Source organism: Sus scrofa, chromosome 3, assembly GCF_000003025.6.
Source record: "Sus scrofa isolate TJ Tabasco breed Duroc chromosome 3, Sscrofa11.1, whole genome shotgun sequence".
In the NCBI taxonomy this organism is placed as follows: domain Eukaryota; kingdom Metazoa; phylum Chordata; class Mammalia; order Artiodactyla; family Suidae; genus Sus; species Sus scrofa.
In genome coordinates this window covers 3,555,584-3,574,195 of record NC_010445.4, presented here as the reverse complement: position 1 = coordinate 3,574,195, position 18,612 = coordinate 3,555,584, and the positions used below count along the sequence as shown (strand labels likewise).

At 60.0% G+C, this 18,612-nt stretch overlaps 1 protein-coding gene across 1 annotated transcript in view; it reads right to left on the bottom strand.

Annotated features, from left to right (window-relative positions):
* Positions 1–18,057, bottom strand: part of FOXK1 (forkhead box K1) — a 65,012-nt gene extending 46,955 nt beyond the window's left edge. The window contains exon 1 of the mRNA XM_021086021.1: positions 17,485–18,057. Coding sequence (XP_020941680.1) covers positions 17,485–18,035 — 551 coding nt within the window. The 5' untranslated portion in view covers positions 18,036–18,057. The remainder of the gene's footprint in view (positions 1–17,484) is intronic.

Below are 18,612 nucleotides of genomic sequence, written 5' to 3'. Positions count from 1 at the left end.
ACGCCGGATCGTTAACCCACTGAGCAAGGGCAGGGACCGAACCCGCCACCTCATGGTTCCTAGTCGGATTCGTTAACCACTGCGCCACCACGGGAACTCCAGTCCCTACCTAATTCTACCTGGTCCCTACCTAGTCCCACCTAGTCCTTACCTAGTCCCCCCTAGTCCCTACCTAGTTCTACCTGGTCCCTACCTAGTTCTACCTGGCCCCTACCTAGTCCCACCTGGTCCCGCCTAGTCCCTACCTAGTTCTACCTGGTCCCTACCTAGTTCTACCTGGTCCCTACCTAGACCCGCCCAGTCCCCACCTAGTCCCGCCCAGTCCCCACCTAGTCCCGCCCAGTCCCCACCTAGGTGCATCCTGGCCTTTCAGCCTCCACATTCTCTGCTCTGAAAACGCTGCAGAAGAAACGAGAAAGCACGTGTGCACCTTGCTTCTCACGAGCATGAGCTGAGCCTGTGTGTGGGCACTCGGCGGGGGGCGGGGGGCGGTGACGGGGCCGGGTGGAGAGGCCAGGCGGCCCCACTCGGCCAGGCCACGGGGCGGGGGGGCAACGTCCAGGGGCCTCTGCCAGCCTGCCCCCCCTGCCGTGACCCTCCCTCCCGCTGAAGAGGTGAGCTCTAAACTCAGGGCAATAACCTCCTGGGTCACAGGCGCATTAACATAAAAAAGCTGCTTTAGAGCCCCAGGCTCGCTGGAGGCAGGTCCCCAGCCAAGTGCCTCCTGGGTTTTCTGTTTGTTTGCTTGTTTTTTCTTTTTCCTTTTTAAAAAAGGAAACGGGCAGGAGGAGAACACACGGACTGGCTCAGGGGTCACCTGGGTGCAGGGCAGCTGTGCGGGCGGTTCTTTTTCCTCACTTCTGTGGTTTCCAGATGTTCTATAAACGCAGGCAACGCGTGTCACACCAAAAAGCATAAAATCACAAAGGCTGCATGGACACATGACACAAAGGCTCAAGTGTGCTTTCTTCGCTTTCTTTTAAAGAACGACTCCTCCAAAAGGAAACGGACACTCAACTTTGACTTTCAGGAAAATCAGAGAACGAAGGCTGACAAAGTAAATACGCTTGAGAATTCAAGACTTGGGCCACCGTGCTGTGCAGGAGAAAACTGACAGAACACTGGAAACCAGCTATGATGACAAATACAAACATCATTAAAAAAAAAAAAAAAAAAAAAGAACACACGACGTCCAACGTTCCCTTAACTGCCGTACTCGCACCCGGGAATCCTCTGGGGAAAGTTAGTCTGCGACAGGGTTCTCGGAAGAGGCGGCCATCGGCTCCTTTAAAGAGTTACTGACTTTTAAATGCCCCCCCCCTTTTATTTTTACAATATCATGCTAAAAACACACCATACTTCCTTGCCTGCTTAAATGAGAGTGAACAAAATGGAATTACAATTCTGAAAACTGTAAAAAGTGAAGACGGAAGAGGTGACCGTGACAAGGAGTTACAATAAAGAAATGGGTAAAACCGCTCAGAAAAGTGAACCTGAACGTGGACCTCAAACCCCCAGATATCAGAACTCTGGTTCAACCCCTTACAGGTGAGAGGTGCATCAGAAGGTGAGAAACCTGGAGAATGCATCCCCCCTGCCCCCGCCCCCACCCCCGACACGGGCTGAGCAGAGAGCCGGAGTCCCACGCACCTGCGGAAGCACCTGCAGGCACCGCACATAAAGCTGATGGGTGTGGGGAAAGCTGGCCTGGAGAAATGGGGGGTGGGGAGCGGGGCCCTTCTGGGGGTGGCCTGTGCCCGGTGGGCAGGAGGGGCCTGCCTGGCAAGGATCATTCAAAGGATGGCTCCCCACCCATCTCACTTGGGAGTGAGATGGGCGGGGGTGATGGTGCAGCAGGGAAGAGGCCCAGATAAATCCTTCCCAACTGCAGCAGAAACACTTCCACGTGTGGGCCAAGCCCACACGGACCTTCTAGATTAGTGGGGCAGAAGCGGGAGAGGAGGACACACACATCCATCCCACGGAGACACGGTGCCAGATGGGAAGGGGCTGGAGGAGGGCAGATGACAGCGCGCGGACGGCCCGATGAGAAGCCACGGGTCAGCCTGAAACATCACCGAAGTTAAGCGGACTATCGCCCAGGCAGACAGTGGCAAGAAGGGGCTCGCGGACGCCCAGCTCAGGGGAAGGAGGCCCGGAGGGGACCCAGGGCCCGTTGCCCCCACGTGCCCGCCCTGCCCCACCTCTCACTGTGTCACCAAGAAACTGCCCTGCTGGTCCCTGTGGGGCCACCGCCCAAGCTCCGCCCTCTCTGTCCCCTCTCCCTTCACAAATCGCATTGGCATTTTAAAAGCAAAACAGGAGTTCCCTGGTGGCCTAGTGGTTACGTGGCTCGGGTCACTGCTGTGGCGTGGGTTCTATCCCTGGCCTGGGAAGTGCCACATGCCGGAGGTGCAGCCCCGCCCCCCAGCAAAAAAAAAAAAGAAGAAATTAAAAAGAAGAACAAAAACAAAACAGTCTGCTCTAGAAAAAAATTCGCCACACGGACATAAGCTCAAAAATCCAAATAAGTGAATATGAGGGACAGTCTTACAGGACGGGGCGACACATGGACAGGGGAGGCGGGCGTGCTCCGTCCTGCCGTCCAGCCTCCCGCCTCTTCCCCACGCTCCCCAGGGGCTGCCCCAGCACAGGGCTCCGGGACACGGGGACAGCTGGCAAGGGAAGAAGCCCCCAAGGGCCTTCGGCCAGCGCTCCCCCCCAACTCCCCCGCCCCCTGGCACGTTCGCCGCCCTGCCCCAGACCCAGGCCCGGCTCCCCCCACCCCCGGCCCCCGGGCCCTCATCCTTCTGGCCACAGCCTGCATCCCGTTTTCCCTCTTCCACGTCCCTATCCTGGCGGCCCGGGGTCAATCTGTGTCTCAGGACAGAGCCTGGCAGGCAGACGGCGCCCAGCTCTAGACACGGGTGTGCAAAGGGCGGCCGGACCCAGGCTCCCTGGTGCAAAGGGGGCGGCGGGGCCGAGGTACACTTGCAGCAGCCACCAGAAGCCCCAAGCGCAGGACCTGCACCCGCACCGTCGGCGGCTGAGCAACAGTCCCGGCGGTTTCATCACGCCAGCAGTAGGCAATTCTTCACAGAGTCAGAGGGCTGCTCTCAAACCCCGAAGAGGGCACGCACTCCCCCCTCAACGCCTGGCTCTGCACCAGCGGCCAGGCCGGCAGAAGCTCACTTTCTCGTTGGCCGCTTCCTCCCTCCCGCCCCAGGAATCACAGTTCGGGGACCGCTCCCATGGCCACGGATCCTGCCAGTCACTGAGCCCTGAACGGTGGCACCGCTCACACCCCCACGGTCGGGAAGGGACGCGGGCAGCCCAGGGACGACTCTGAATGTCGCAGACCAATGGTGCCCCGCTGGGGCGTCCCCAGATCCTGGGCTTCACGCCCGGAGCGCTGAGCTCCACCGCCAAGAACAAACCCCTTCCTCCTCACGACCTTCTGCCACTGAGGCGCGGGGGAATGAAACCCACCCCAGGCTCGCGGGCTCCTTGACCCGCCTGCACGCTTTCTCCCCGCGCACCACGAGCTCAGGCCACGCAGGACCAGGACTCCGGGCTGGAGACCGCCAGCCCCGGAGAGGCGGCCTCTCTTGGGGTTCTGGGGGGCGGGGTCACCCTCAAACACCACCCCCCACCCTCAGCGGCAGCCCGTCACCCGGCCTGACAGCCGCGTCCTAAGTGACCTTCAGGCTATCGGCCTCTTGCGGTGGCCCAGCCAGCACCCTGGTCCCTGTGCCTGAGCACGGCCCTCATGGTCCAGCCCAGAGGGTGGCCCTGGCTATGCCCACATCTCTCCTCTCTCCTTCGAATCTTCGGGGGGACCCCTCCGTCTCTGCTTCCCCATCAGAGCCCCCACCTGGTGCCAGAGCCTCCGCAGCTGCAGGTCCCCCTGCTGGGCAGCCTCTGCCCTGACTCTTCCCGCGTGTCACCAGCTCTAACTCCTCAGTTAGGATGTCACCTCCCCACGAAGGGCCTCCCCCCATCGCCACGCCTGCTGCTGGACCGCCTGCACCTGAGTCGCATGGTGCCCCCCTCTGCTTCAAGGGAGCCAAGAGCCAGGCATCCCGCTCGTCCTGCGTGTCCATCCCGCAGCGCCCAGCACGCAGGAAGCGCTCACGAGTAAAGAAATCAGAGGCCTCGGCAACCTGGCTGGGAGCTCAGCGGGGAGCAGGTCTGTCCAGGGCCCCCATCCGGCCGCGAGCTCAGGAGCCCCGGGCCCCTGGCGTGGGGGGCAGGCAGGAGGCAGACCGAGGCTGCGGAGCCCTGCGGGGCTGCAGTCAAACGTCAGGGCTGCGAGGTTACACACAGGGACGTGTCACCCACGAAGCAGTCTTTGTGCAGACGAGGAAAACACACAACGTCCCGACGATGTTAGGACACCATGTACGTAAATCACCCCTACCACACACAACTAAACAAGGCGTTACTCGGGACACCTCTGGCTGTGGAAGGTTCGAGAACAGACCAGTGGAAAGTTCTCATTTAAAGAGAGACTTGGAGGTCCCGTCGTGGCGCAGCAGAAACGAATCTGACTGGCATCCGTGAGGAGGCAGGTTCGATCCCTGGCCTCATTCAGTGGGTTAGGGATCCAGCGATGCCGTGAGCTGTGGTGCAGGTCACAGACGCGGCTCCGATCCTGCGTGGCTGTGGCTGTGGCTGTGGTGCGAGCCAGCAGCTGCAGCTCCGATTCAAGCCTTAGCCTGGGAGCCTCCATATGCCGCAGGGGTGGCCCTAAAAGAACAAAAAGCAAAGAGAAGAGCGTCACCCGCTGTGCCGCGTCTTCTGCGCCTTGACGTGCACACGAGTCACCCAGTCAGTCCCGGGCTCCCATCTCCAATTCACAGCTTTTCTTTGTAAAATACCCTGCAGCCCAGGTTGTGGTGGACAAAACACCACAGTGACCCACGGGCTAATCGCAGGCTGGCCTGAGATCAAAGCCCCTGCCTGCCCGTCCCCCATTGTCCTGCCCAAGCGGGAGCCAGTGTCTGCAGCCTAGAGCAGCTACTGGAGCCGATAAAAGGTACTCAGAGCTGTGCTCTGAGCTCCACCCTCCAAACAAGCAGCCCAGAGAGACAAACACAAGGACCTACTAATTCGCTCGGGTCAGACAACCTTAGGAGCCGCGAGGGTCTCAGTGACACTAAGCCCACTCTGGCCCAAGCAAGGCCCTCCCCTGCGAAGCCCCAGAGCGAACGGCACCTTGGCCAGTGGGCACAACCCCTGTGATCAGCTCGAGGCCCAGCAGTGGTTTCCCCAGCACCAACCAGATCTCACCTTCCCACACCTGGGCCTCACCAAGCCAACAGCCCCCTCCTACATGGTCACAACGACAGCAGCGACCCTGACAATGATGTGGGCACTGCCCAGGGCATCTGGTGCCAGGCCCTGAGGTGAGGACGCCTAACCCATCATCTCCAGTTCTCACAGTGATCCAGGAGGTGGATCGTGTGCACACTTTGCAGATGAAGGAACAGGAACAGGGCTTGAGTCAGTGTTCTCACTCGGACATCCAGCCGGGGTAAGGGAGCCAGATTTTTTTTTTTTTTTTGGTCTTTTCAGGGCCATGCCCACAGCACATGGAGGTTCCCAGGCTAGGGGTCAAATCAGAGCTGTAGCTACCCGCCTACACCACAGCCACAGCAACACCAGATCCAAGCTGCACCTGTGCCCTACACCACAGCTCACGGCAACGCCGGAGCCTTAATCCACTGAGCAAGGCCAGGGATCAAACCCACATTCTCATGGATCCTAGTTGGATTCTTAATCTGCTGAGCCACGATGGGAACCCCCCAGATCTTTTAAAAGCTAAGCTACTACAACCTTCTTTGGCCAGACTGCATTTGCATTCAGATCTCTCCTGTTTATCAATTGGCCAAGAATTTATGAAGTGCCAACTATGTGTCAAACTGGGGTTCCGGTAATAAACTAGAAAAGCAGTCCTGCTCCCCCAACACTCAGGGTGTCAGATGCACAGAACTACATACAGCCCAGCCCAGCAGCGATGAGACAGGGAACCCTGGGGCTCTGGGTGCACTGTCCGCGGGACCTCAGCTCAGGAAGCGCCGGGAGGGCTGCCATAGGAAGGTGCCCTGCGAGGGCACGACAGTCAATACCTTGTCATCACAAGAGTGGGAAAGGATCTGAGAAAGAAGACACAACGCACACCTAAATCGCTTTACACCTGAAGCTAAGGCAACTTTGTAAATCAATGCTTCTTCAATTAAAAAAAAAAAAAAAAAAAAGCTAATGAAATCTGAAAAACAAAAACAAAAACTGGATTTCAGCAACAAAGCTCTGCCCTGAAACAGCTTGCGAGCATCCTTGTGAGGCTGGAGCCCAGCTCTGCGCTACTGACGTAGGGTCACTCGGAGTCTCCACCCACCTGAACAAGACAACAAAAAACGAGACACGAAATAGCGGAAGACACAGAGTAATCATTATTTGCAGGGGAAGATTAAGACCTAAAAAATGTACCTGCTAAGGGAATTAAAAACTGTTACGAGAAACAGTAAATGCAGCTGGATACAAAATTAACATGCGTTTCGGTGCCGAATCTCAAAAATTACATCTCAGTTACAAGAGGAAAAACAGTAACTACTTGGCGGAGAAGCCCACTCACCTAAACCAAAGGACCACGCCGTCCACGCCCGCCTCCAAGGCCCCAGGCGTCTGGGCGACACCCCTGGCGGGGCACGCGCCCCCCCAACCTGTCAGCCCGAGATGCTTTGCAGCGACCTGATCAGCAGGTTGACCCACCGGACAAACTTAAACGGAAAGACAACTGATAAAATAACTCCTGGTTTCTTTAAAAGTCAAGGTCCATGGAGACAAGGTTGGGGCTGCTCCGGGTTCAGGAGACCGAAGAGACAGGCACCCGAGGGCAGCCTCCAGCCCGGACCCGACCCCGAGGCGCCGGAGCCCACAGAGGACGCAGTGGCATCTGTGCTGAGGAGTCAGTGAGGGGTCACGGGGCTGGGACATTTCCTGAAGTCAGTGCCAGGGCTGTGGTCCCGGAGAACATCCTTCCTCCTGGCAAAGACGTGCTGTGGCGAGAGGGGACAGGGCCACCCCGCCTGCTGTCCACTCTGGCCCTTGAGGAAGTAACGCGGGAAAAAAGAGCCCATCCATGTGCCCCAGCCCCACGGAAACACAGAAAACACGCACGAGTTAACAGAAACAGGGCTCCACGAAGTGACCTGCTCCCGCAGCCAGGAGGCCACACGAGGCCCGGCAGGAGGCAACCGCCCACCAGAGCCGCACTGTCTCCCAAGGGGGCGCGGCTGGCCTTGGGGATGCGGCCCTGCCTCCGGGAACCTTGGGCTCCCCGAGGCAGACAGACCCGGGCCAGCGTCCAGGGAAGACGGTGACCAGCCCCGGGAAGTCCCAGGGCTCCAAGCGCAGCCCCATGCGGGCGTGTGGACAGCGCCGCCAGGCCCAGCGGGTGTCCCCATCTGCTCATCGAGGCCTTACAGGTCTGCAGGGACAGAAACCCACACGCAGGGTGGAAAGGAGCTGGACACGCACGGGACCCTCGATGACCAAGACGCGCCGGAACCCGGGACCCAAGGAAGGTCTCTCGATTCCTCGGAAGCGCTCTACCCGCCACCCGCGGGAGTCACGTCTCAGCCCCTTACCTTCTTCCTCTGGCTTCATGAACGAGGGCAACAAAGGGACAGACGAGGCTGTCTATCCAGACTCACCCGTGCCCAGAGCGGCGGGCACTGAAGGGCTCACCCACGGCGTCGGCATCGAGGGCCCCCAGGGCCTGGCCGCCGGCCTCGCACAGCCTGGGTCAGGCCTCCCGTCTCTGCACTTCCAGGCACAAGTCAGGCCTTAGGCCTCGGAGGAGCACGGGGTAAACCGAGTGGCAGCCACGCCCGGGGCTGGGGACCCACAGACCTGCCACCTCGCCAGGAAACCCATGGCAGCTGCACACGTGGCCATGTTAGCTTAAATTAAGTGAAAATTCCATGCTTTGGTCATATTCGCCACATCTCAAGTGTCAACGGCCACGCAGGCCCAGCCCAGCCCTGCCCTGCTGGACGGGTGGACACAGATCCCTCCATCCCTGCAGAAGGTTCCAGACTCCACGAGATCCCCGCTCGGCTAGGCCAGGGGTGGGCAGGCCTGGAGAATCCGTGCCCACCACGACGGCAGGGAAAGTCAGACCAGCCAGGAGTCAGGCTGCAGGCGGGCGCAGGGCCCCAGGCGCCCGCTCAGCCTGGGCTCCAACACGGGCAGGGGACTCTGCCTCCGGCTGTGATGAGCCCCTGGTCCCCCCGTCGGGGACGCGCCTGCCGAGCAGACGTCTACGACCCCACGCGTGGAGGTGGAGGCGCCGAAGCTACACCATGCGACCTTGCCCCTCACGTCACCCGCGGGCCCCGGCCTGCGTGCTCTGTCCCCGTGTCATCAGATCTCATCCTGACATTCCTTCCGAATCAGCTCCAAAGAGTCACGGAGTTGACAAATCATTTTTCACTGAGGGTCGCGCCAGCCAAGGCTCCCTGGTGACACACAGGAGGCTCCTGATTTCCTCAGAAAACTATCCAAACCGCAGGACGGTGGGGGGAGGCCGCGGGGACACGCGCTGATCGGAGTGACACAGCCCTGCGCACCCCTCAGCCACCCTCCTCACACCCAGACCTGCGCACCCCTCCAGGGGGAGCAGTGACATTTTTCTTCCAGTCCTGCCTGCTGCCCCCCAAACCCGGAAGATCTGAGAAACACGGCAACGCGCGGGGTCGGGGGAGGCGGCCCAGCACACTGGACGCGACCGCCACCCACTGGGGAAAACAGCAGGTCCCCTTGGATTTTGCGACACATGGGAGGAGGCAGGGTGGGGAAAGATGCAGAGAGAGGGGGGAGAGAAAGAGGGGGAGAGAGAGAGAGGGAGGGGGAGGGGGGAAGAGGGGGGGAGAGAGGGAGGGGGGAGAGAGATGGAGAGAGAGGGGGAGAGAGAGGGAGGGGGAGAGATGGAGGGGGGAGAGAGGGGGGGGAAGAGAGATGGAGAGAGAGAGAGGGAGAGGGAGAGAGGGAGAGAGGGAGGGGGGAGAGATGGAGGGGGGAGAGAGGGGGAGAGAGGGAGGGGGAGAGAGGGAGGCAGGGGGGAGAGAGGGAGGGGAAGAGAGATGGAGGGGGGAAGAGATGGAGGGGGGAGAGAGGGGAGAGAGAGGGGGAGAGAGAGAGGGAGGGGGAGAGATGGAGGGGGGAGAGAGGAGGAGAGAGAGAGGGGGGAGAGAGAGAGGGAGGGGGAGAGACGGAGGGGGGAGAGAGATGGAGAGAGAGAGAGGGAGGGGGGGAGAGATGGAGGGGGAGAGAGGGGGAGAGAGAGAGGGGGAGAGAGAGAGGGAGGGGGGAGAGAGGGAGGGGGAGAGAGATGGAGAGAGAGGGGGGAGAGAGAGAGGGAGGGGGAGAGGGAGGGGGGAGAGGGAGGGGGAGAGGGAGGGGGAGAGAGATGGAGAGAGAGAGAGAGAGAGGGAGAGAGAGAGAGAGGGAGGGGGGGAGAGATGGAGGCGGGGAGAGAGGGAGCGAGAGAGCCATGGAGAAAAACGCGGAGAAAAACGCCCGAATGTTCCTGTTTATCCAAAGGGGCCCAGCTTTCCACAGCATGTTTAGGAAGGTTTCGTGAAAAATCCCAAACAAGGAACATTCCATAGAAACACGCTTGTCCCCGACACCCCTGGAGGATGAGTCACTTGCCGTCTACCCGCTGCCCGCTGCCTTCTCCGGGGCCACACCCGTGGCTGAAGGGGAGGAGAGGGGCTGCCATCCAGGGACCCCACAGCACGCCCCGGCTGCCGGAAAACAGCAGAAATAACCGACACGCTGGTAGTTCCATCCAAAGTGATCAAGCACTGCCTGCACACACACAAGAAGACTGAATTTAAGCCAAATACGCCACAAAGATGCTGATAAAAGCCAAGGACCAAATTATGTGACTTCAACTTCTACAAAAATGTACGGTGACTCAGCCTTTAAAGTAAATTTAAAAATTAAACTCCACCAGGCACTCCCACTGTGGCTTGGCGGGTTAAGACCTCGACTAGGATCCATGAAGATGCAGGTTCAATCCCTGGCCTTGCTCAGCGGGTTAAGGATGCGGCGCTGCCGTGAGCTGCGGCATAGGTCGCAGACCCGGCTCGGATCCCGTGCTGCTGTGGCTCTGGTGTAGGCCGGCGGCTGCGGCTCTGATTCAGCCCCTAGCCTGGGAACCTCCATATGCCATGGGTGTGGCCCTAAAAAAAAAAAAAAAAACACCAAGTTAAACTACACCAAAAAGCCTGATCCTTTCAAAGACTTCTCTCTTTAAAAAACATGAGTTGTTGGGTTCAGTGGGATCAAATTCAGCTACCATCTGAACAGCAACAAAACATACTCTCCTTTGCATAATAAGTTATCATTAGAAAAGCTACATCATCAACGTTTTTCTCAATAACCAATGCACGAGGTTACAAAATCACACACGGGCAAAAGATTTATTCAAAACACAACAGAGACCAGTGGGTTTTATTTTGTTTCGGTTTTTCTTTGTTGGCCGTGCCCGTGGCATGCAGAAGTCTCCCGGCCAGGGATGGAACTCATGCCACAGCAGGGACCCAGGCTATCGCAGTGACAATGCTGGACCCTTAACCCGCTGCACTGCAAGGGAACTCTGAGAGCCCTGGGTACCAACGCACCGGAGTTTTACAGAAAGTCCACTGATGAGGTTTCAGGGTCCATCCTGCAACCACCCTTCGAGAAATTACTCCTGTCACGTTTGGGGGCGGCATCCAGACATCCAACCATTTCCTGAAAGGCCACACTCCCCCCTTCCCGGCCTCACGTGTGTGTGAGCTGCACTTTCCTCGTGCACTTGACCGAGCACCACGTCGCAACAGAAACTAAAAGCAGAGGCGGCTGTGAGATTCGGCTGCCTTCCACCAAGGCACACATGAGAGACTTTCACCAAAAAACAAATACTCTTTTTTTTTTTCTTTTTTTTTGGGGGGGGTTGGGGAGACAGAGCTCTTTTTTTGCAAAAAGTTATTTTCCACACAGGCTTCTTATGACGGCTCCTTTTGAAGAGATGGGTAAATATACATAGGTTTTAAGTTCTCAGTTCCAATTTCTAACATGGTAAGTGTAACTGACAAACCCCCCTATGCAAAAGCTCTCTGGGGTCCCCAATAATATGTGAGGGTGTCAAGGGCCCCTGGGAGGTGCCGGAACCTGCGGAAACCCTGGGGCCTCTGCTACGGGCTGGGCACTGGGCAGCGCAGCACTGCGCACGTGTATCAGGGAAACAAACGAGCAAAGATGTCACAGGTGACGAAGGGACCCATCGCAGACCCGAGATTCATACAGGAAATCCTTCTGGCAAGCAGCTCGAGTGATGGGAGGCTGGAACTGGCGGGTCCCCGACAGGTGAGCCCCGCACCAGGGCACCCCTCTCGTGCCCAGGGAAAGCCCGCGAAGTCCGCCTCCTAGAAAGGGGTGCAGCCATGGGCCCGTCCCCCCCACACCAGCCAGGATGCCAACTCCCCGACAGCACCCGGGGCACCTGCCTGGCTGCCCTTGACACGGGCACGAAACATGTTCGCACACGCCGATGCCCGCTTCTTTCCTTTGAACCACTCGGTCACATTTTCCCGACAAACTAGAACTCGTGCAGAGGGAGCGCAGAAACGCAAACGAACGGCCAGATCTCCTGACGCGTCCCAAGGCAAGGGCCTCTTTTCCAGGAAATCAAAGTAAAAGCATGTGATATAATCCTCTCATTTTAATATGAAATGCTTTAAATGTAGGGGAATTATGGAAATGAAGCACCGCTGTAATTCGAGTTGTCATTAATTGGGCAAGTGTGTCATCCCCTGACACGCACAAGATGCAAAAACAGCAAACAGTCAATTACCGCATCTCCGAGGCAAACGCTCTCCCTCCGTCTCAGCACGTGATTTCAAAGAGAGCAGCAAGCCTTTTCTGAAAGCACTCGGGACACCATTCAAACTACCTTTCCGGCACCCACGGACCGATGCCCGCCTGCCTCAGTGCCAAAGGCTTTCACGAGCTTCGGATAAACTCAACACATGCTACACAATAAACACCAGCCTCCCACTCACTCTTTCGAGCGCACAGACACCTCCTTGTATGGGTGACGAGGCCCCAAGCCCCAGTGTGAACGCCATACTCCAAAGTGGCACCTATTTTTATTACCGCAGAGTCAGTGTACCGGCTCCCAACCAGCTACCCTCCTGTAAACCTTTTAAAAAAAGTTTTAACAGAACACGGTCAAACTTCAAGCAAATATGCGTGATACACAACGACTGCCAATGAGCGGGAAAGCAGAAAGCATTTGTTTAGAGAAAAGGCCACATGGGCTCTTGCCATCGCCCCGCCCCTTCTGTGCATCGTCCCCCACGTGCGACACCTCTTCTGTCCAGTCACCAGATCAGACCCATGTGCCTTGAGAAGACCCTCCAGGCACATGGCCTCCTGTCCAGCCCCAGGGCCGCCCTCCTCCAGGTCCCGCGTGGCTCCCAGGCCCTCCCAGCTCCACAGGGCCACACCCATCGCTGCTCCCGGATGCCAGCTCCCCTCTCCACGTGGGCACAGTGGCACCCCCTCGGCATCCACACCTTCTGGCTCCAGCCACTGGAAACAGACAGATGGATGGGACACCCTCTTGCCCCAAGGTGCAGCCCCAGATCAGCACACAGGCCCACTCCGGGGCTGCCCACTCATGACTGAGGCTTCGGGTCCTGGCAGGACCCGTAGCTCCCCCCAGACTCGGGGAGGGAGGTGTCGTGAGGAGGGTGGGAGAGAAAAGGGACACAGCTGCGGTTTGTGGGGACACTGGGAGCTGGGGCGGCCAGCAAACACCCGCTGTCCTCGCTGAGTCCGGGGCATTTTCTGGTTCACTGCAACCTCACTTCCATCGGGGAACCACCCTGCGATGGTAACTAATTCGATGTTCCCCAAGTGACCCGTCGCAAGAGCAATGAGAAACTACGTCCTGTATGTTTTCATGGCGCCTAAACAATTCTTTATGTAGTAAAATGCTTTGGTGGTTACAATTAATTACTTTTTATCACACACAGCAGAGAGCAGAGGCCCTGATCCGGAACAGCTGCCATTCACAAGGGGCCTTCAGAGGGCGGACGGCGTCAGCTCGCCCGCCCGAGGTGCACGTGCTGGCAGCCACAGTGAGGGGCAAGGGTACAGGTGATAACAGATCTGCCGACCCAGGTGACACCCGGCCGGAGCCGCCCAGGCGACAAGCAGGCGTGTCTGCCTCCCGAGGGCCCCACGCACCCCTGCCTGCGTCGGATCCTGTCTCCAGGCCCAACAACCAACACCCAGGAAGGACAGGACTGGACAGGCGAGCGGCCGCCGGGAGGTGGGGGGGGCGACTGTAAAAGCAGACCCGGGGAAGCGCACAGGACATCTTCACCGAGGGGGGAAAAAAGAGTGAGATGGAGCCTGCAAAGCAGAGAGCGATGCAAGCCCAACCGAGCCCAAGGGCTGGGCCTGATCTGGTCCCTGATTTAGACAGACACACGGCAAGGAAAGGAAAAAATGCACAAGCTGGTACGGGAAATCCAAACGCCGAGCAGAGGTTTGATGATAGCCAGAAATTGTTATTAATTTTCTAGGTGAGATAATGACACTGCGGTTAGGGGTTTTTTTAAGGAATCTTTATCTTTCGTTGAAAGAGTTACAGACGGAGCGATAGGACATTTGTGATTTGCTTCCAAATCACTGGCAGGGTGGAGGAGGGGGGGAGCAGGGACAAAGATAAAATGGGCTTGGCAGCTCTCTGGGATTCACTACTTTATTTTTATGTGGGAAACTTTCCGTAATAAAGTGTGAAAAAGAAAGGGAAAAAAAAAAGAGCTGTGCTCATCACAGAAAATCTGGAACACAGAAACCCAGAAAGATAAAAAGAATCCCATAAATCTTGTGTGTGTGTGTGTGTGTGTGTGTGTGTGTGTGTGTGTGTGTGTGTGTGTGTGTGTGTGTGTTTAGGGCCTTGCCAGCAGCATATGGAGGCTAAGGGTCAAATCGGAGCTGTTGCCACCAGCCTATGCCAGAGCCACAGCAACTCGGGATCCGAGCCCGGTCTGCAACCTACACCACAGCTCACGGCAAAGCTGGATCCTTAACCCACTGAGCAAGGGCAGGGATTGAACCTGCATCCTCATGGAGACTAGTCCGATTCGCTTCCACGGAGCCACCATGGGAACTCCAAAGATCCCATAAACGTTACCGTTCACAGATGCGACCACAAACACAAGTCTAGTCTTTCCTGTAATTATTTGTGTAGCCCGGGCTTATTTTATGTTTACTTATTTATTTATTTTTTTTGGCTGTGCCCGTGGCATACAGAAGCTCCCAGGCCAGGGTTTGAACCCATGCCACAGCAGTGACACAGCCAGACCTTTATCCCACTGAGCCACCAGGGAACTCCAATCCATGCTTATCTCCTGACTCTACTGGAAAGGAGGCTGGAAAGGAGGGGAGAGCAGCACGAGGCTGGGCACACAGATCACAGCTCAGTCAAACTCCAAAAGCGCTGGGAGAAAGACCCTGAGTCACACACTGCGACCACACGCAGCGGCGGGCCCAGGAGAGCCGGGCACGCAAACTGCCCACCTCGGAACCCACTCTATTGGAGACACTGCTTCACCCCCAGAAGCGGTATATCCAGTCCCTGATTTTTTCTGGCCTCACCCGTGGCATGTGGAAGTTCCTGGGCCAGGCAGCGAACCCGAGCCACTGCAGTGGCAATGCTGGGTCCTTAACTCACTGCACCGCAAGAGAACGCCTAGTCCCTGAGTTTTCATCCAACAAACACAGCTCTGGCTGAGCATCCCTCCTGGCAGCCAGCTCCCACCAAGTCTCCAGCTAAAGGTAACACATGCCCAGCCCCACCCTGGGGACCCGGAGCCGCTAAGCCAGAAACCCCTGCACTTTCCTCCCACGAACCCTCGGTCCCGTCCAAGAGCAGCTCTAAGCTGTGTCTCGAGGCTTCTTTGCACTAACAACAGGTCACAAATGAATGAAGCGTAGCGTTGGAACCACGGTCATCGCCACCAGTGCGGGGGCCTTCTGTTCCTCCTCTTCCCCTCGGGCCTCCCGAGGTTGGGGAGGAAGAGGGACAGCCCCGGGGAGCCGCGCAGGGGGCGTGGGCGGCCTCGGGGTCACCGGCGGGAAAGGGTGTGACACTACAGGACAAGGAAGAGCCGCGCAGGCGTGCTCAGTCAACCAAATCCCAAGGCGGCAGCGAGAACTCCCTTCACGGTGCAGCAATCCCCACCTTCACAGCCTCCCGGCCGGACTGGGCACCAGCGCCCTGGAGGAAGCACGGTAACTGCCCCCATTCTTGGACCGTCAGCCCTGAGCTTCCCATTTGGAGAAAACACAGCCAGCTGCCTTTCCCTGAATCCACGAACACCTCTGGCGGGCTCTCGCAGAGGGTGCTCGCTCGGAAAAGCGGCTCCCCCGCAGCCGGGCCCCCGGATGCGGCCGCTCCGACGGCTGGCGGGTCTGTCCACAGGCGTGGACGGTTTGGGATGTCCGGGAGGGCAGGCAGGGACAACCACTTGGGGTCTGTCCTGTCCCTGCGGGTTCTCCATCACTGCCGGCCTGGCTGCTGCGCAGGGCGCCCCCAAAGTCGAACACAGCCAGACGCGGGCCCCGTGGGCACAGCACCAGCCAGAGGGCTACGGGCGACAGAGATACAAATGCCGGTCCCATTTCATAAACAATAGACTCCGCGTGGCCTAGTGGCCTATTCAGCACGCAATCTGAGGACCCCTCAGGCTGAAGTTTCTTCCCCATGAGTTGGAGAAAAGCCTAGTGCATTCGCGATTCAAGATTCGAGACCGGGCAGGCTAGGCCTGGCTCGGCCTTGTCAGGAGCGCACCAACTCCACAGCAAGGCAGGGAGCGCTGCCACCAAGACGGCCGGGTGGAAGCGCGTAGAGAAGCTGAATTATAAAACGAGGCCTTAGCAACGCAGGCCTGTGAGAGCCACGGGGCTGGGAGGGGAAGGCGCTGTTTACCTGTCACCTTCTCACAGGAGTGACTGGCCCCAGAATGCACTGAACGGCCCAGAACGGAGAGAGCGTGTAGATTACAGAAAAAAAGACAACAGGATAGCAGCAACCATGGGATTGAAAAAAAAACCCCCAACAAACCTCTGTTATTCACCAAGTCCTGATTTTACCCAAACCCATACCTCTCATGTTTGGAAACCGAATCTGTAAACACTCTCCTCTCATGCCCTAAGCACCAGGGAGCCGTTGCTGATGTTGGAAATTATTCAGTGCGACATTTATAATCAAACACACCAAGACCCTAAAAAGGGGAGAAGCTTACAGACACAGGCTCTGAGCCCTGGAAATCACCCCACAGCAAAAATTCCCTGGACTCAGGGGGTGTATGAAAGCAAAGGGTAATCAGGCACTCTGGGACCCCTTGGGCACACGGAGCCCGCTGGTGAAACAGAAACAGGAGTGAGGAGATGGAAGCAACCACTACACAGAAAAAGAAAGTGCCTGAGGACGACGCGAGTGATTAGACAGGCTTTCTCCTCGTCAAGAGATCTCAAAAAAGCAAGGGCCTCCCCGGCTGAGGGTGCCAGGAACCGGAAGAGCCGGGCAACACGAGGAGGCTGCTCAAGAACGGTGGGGCATCGCCGCCTGCCCCCCCCCCCAAGGGCGGCCGGTCCCTTCTCCTTGCCCTGCTTCCCTGCTCAGGAACCCCAACTGCGATCCGAACGCTCCCAGTGCTGAGTACTTGTGTCCTCAGGTGCGCTAAGAAAAGGGCACTTCCTGTCCCCACCCAGCCCACTCTCCTGCCTGTCCCCTCCCCGCCCAAGTCGCCGCTCAGACCTGGCCCCTACGGCCGGGGCTCTGGCCTTCTGTGGGTCACCGGTCACTGGCCTTCTTGGGGGAGCTGCAGGGACCCCGCATCTCCCGGAGCAACGGCACCTGAAGCAACCCTCCTCGCGAGGGCGCTGGGGCGACCCGGGGTGCAGACTGGGGAGGGGGACAGAGAGGGACCCTCAGAGCTCAAGCTGGGTGGGGACAGAGCCGCCCCTCAACGCCCAGGGCCCAGCCAGGGCGGAGATCAAGAATCACCCCGGGTCCGGGTCGGGAGGGGAGGGGGAGGACCCAAGCTCTGGTGGGCGACCGTCGGGGGTCCAGGCAGGGCGGGGGTCGAGGTCGATCCTGGGGCCCAGACCAGGCGAGGAAAGCGGGTTGTCGCCGGCCCAAGGCGGCCAGGGGCAGGAGCTGCCGCGGAGTCCCGGGCAGGCCGGCGGGCGGGGAGGGGGGAGGGGCAGGGACGACCCTCCGGGCCCAGGCCTCCGGATCCCCGCGGCCGTTCCCGGGGGGCGGGGTTGATCTCGGACCCCAGCCGGGCGGGGGAGGGGGGCGGGGGTGACCCCGGGCCGACGCCCGGCGGGGGCAGGGGCACTCACTGTTTGGGCAGCTGCAGGGCGGGCGCGCCGCGCCGCTGGAAGGCCCCGTCCACGAAGACGCCGTTCTTGCCGAGGCAGCGCAGGTAGAAGTGCGGCTCCTGGAAGCTGAGCTGCAGGTGGCGCCGCGAGATGAAGCTGGACAGGCCCATGCTCAGGTCCACCGAGCCCTGCGACGAGTTGCGGCCGATGGTGACGCTGGGCTGGCGCATGAGGAACTCGAACTCGCGGCCCTCCAGGCGCGCCAGCGCGGGCCCGGGGCTCCGGCGCACCGAGGCGGCCGCCGCGGCCACCAGGGCCTCGCCCGCCGCGCCCCCCGCGGCCCCGGCGATCGCGCCCGGCGGCGGCGGCGGCGGCGGCGGCAGCGGCGGCGGCGGCGGCGGGGGCTGGGCGGGCGGCGGCGGCGGCGACGGGGCGGCGGGCCCGGGCGCGGGCGCCGCGGCGGCGGGGAAGGCGGCGGCGGCGGCGGCGGCGGCGCACAGCATCGGGCTGCAGGGCGCCGAGCGCAGCGCCAGCAGGGCGCGGGCCCCGCTGTCCTCGCCGACTTCGGCCATGTTCGCGCAGCTCCGAGCGGCCTCCGGCGGCGGCGGCGCGGCGCGGGGGGCGGGGCTCCGGGGGCGCGGGCGGGCGGGCGCGGGATCCCGGGCCGGAGCGCGGCCGGCCGGAGCGGAGCCTGCGGGCCGCGCGCCCCGCCCGCCCGGCCGGGGCTCGCGGAAGCTCGCGGCGCGCTCGCGGCGCGCGCGGGGCGGGGCGCGCTCGGGGCGGGGCGGGGCCGGTGTCCGCGCCCCGCCCCGCCTCGCTGGCCCCAGGCCGGTGCCTCGCTCGCCGCCTCCGGCCGGGGGCTGCCCCGTCCTCCGCCCTCGCGGGACGGAATGGAGGGACCCCCAGGATGCCTCGCTGGGACGTGTGCATCCTCGGTCGCGCCCTGGAGGGCGGGACACGGACCTCAGCAGTCTCCTGGGCCCGAGGCGCTCCATCCGACAGCCCTGAAGTGCGATCACACGGAAGCGAAGGGGCTTCGTGCTGTGGCCGAGGTTTTGGCCTAAAGATGCTCGCCCTCCCTGAGGGCCTGGGTTCCTCGTCGGAGTCGTCCCGGGCCCCGTGCTAGGCCCCGGCGCAGTGGTCGCCTGC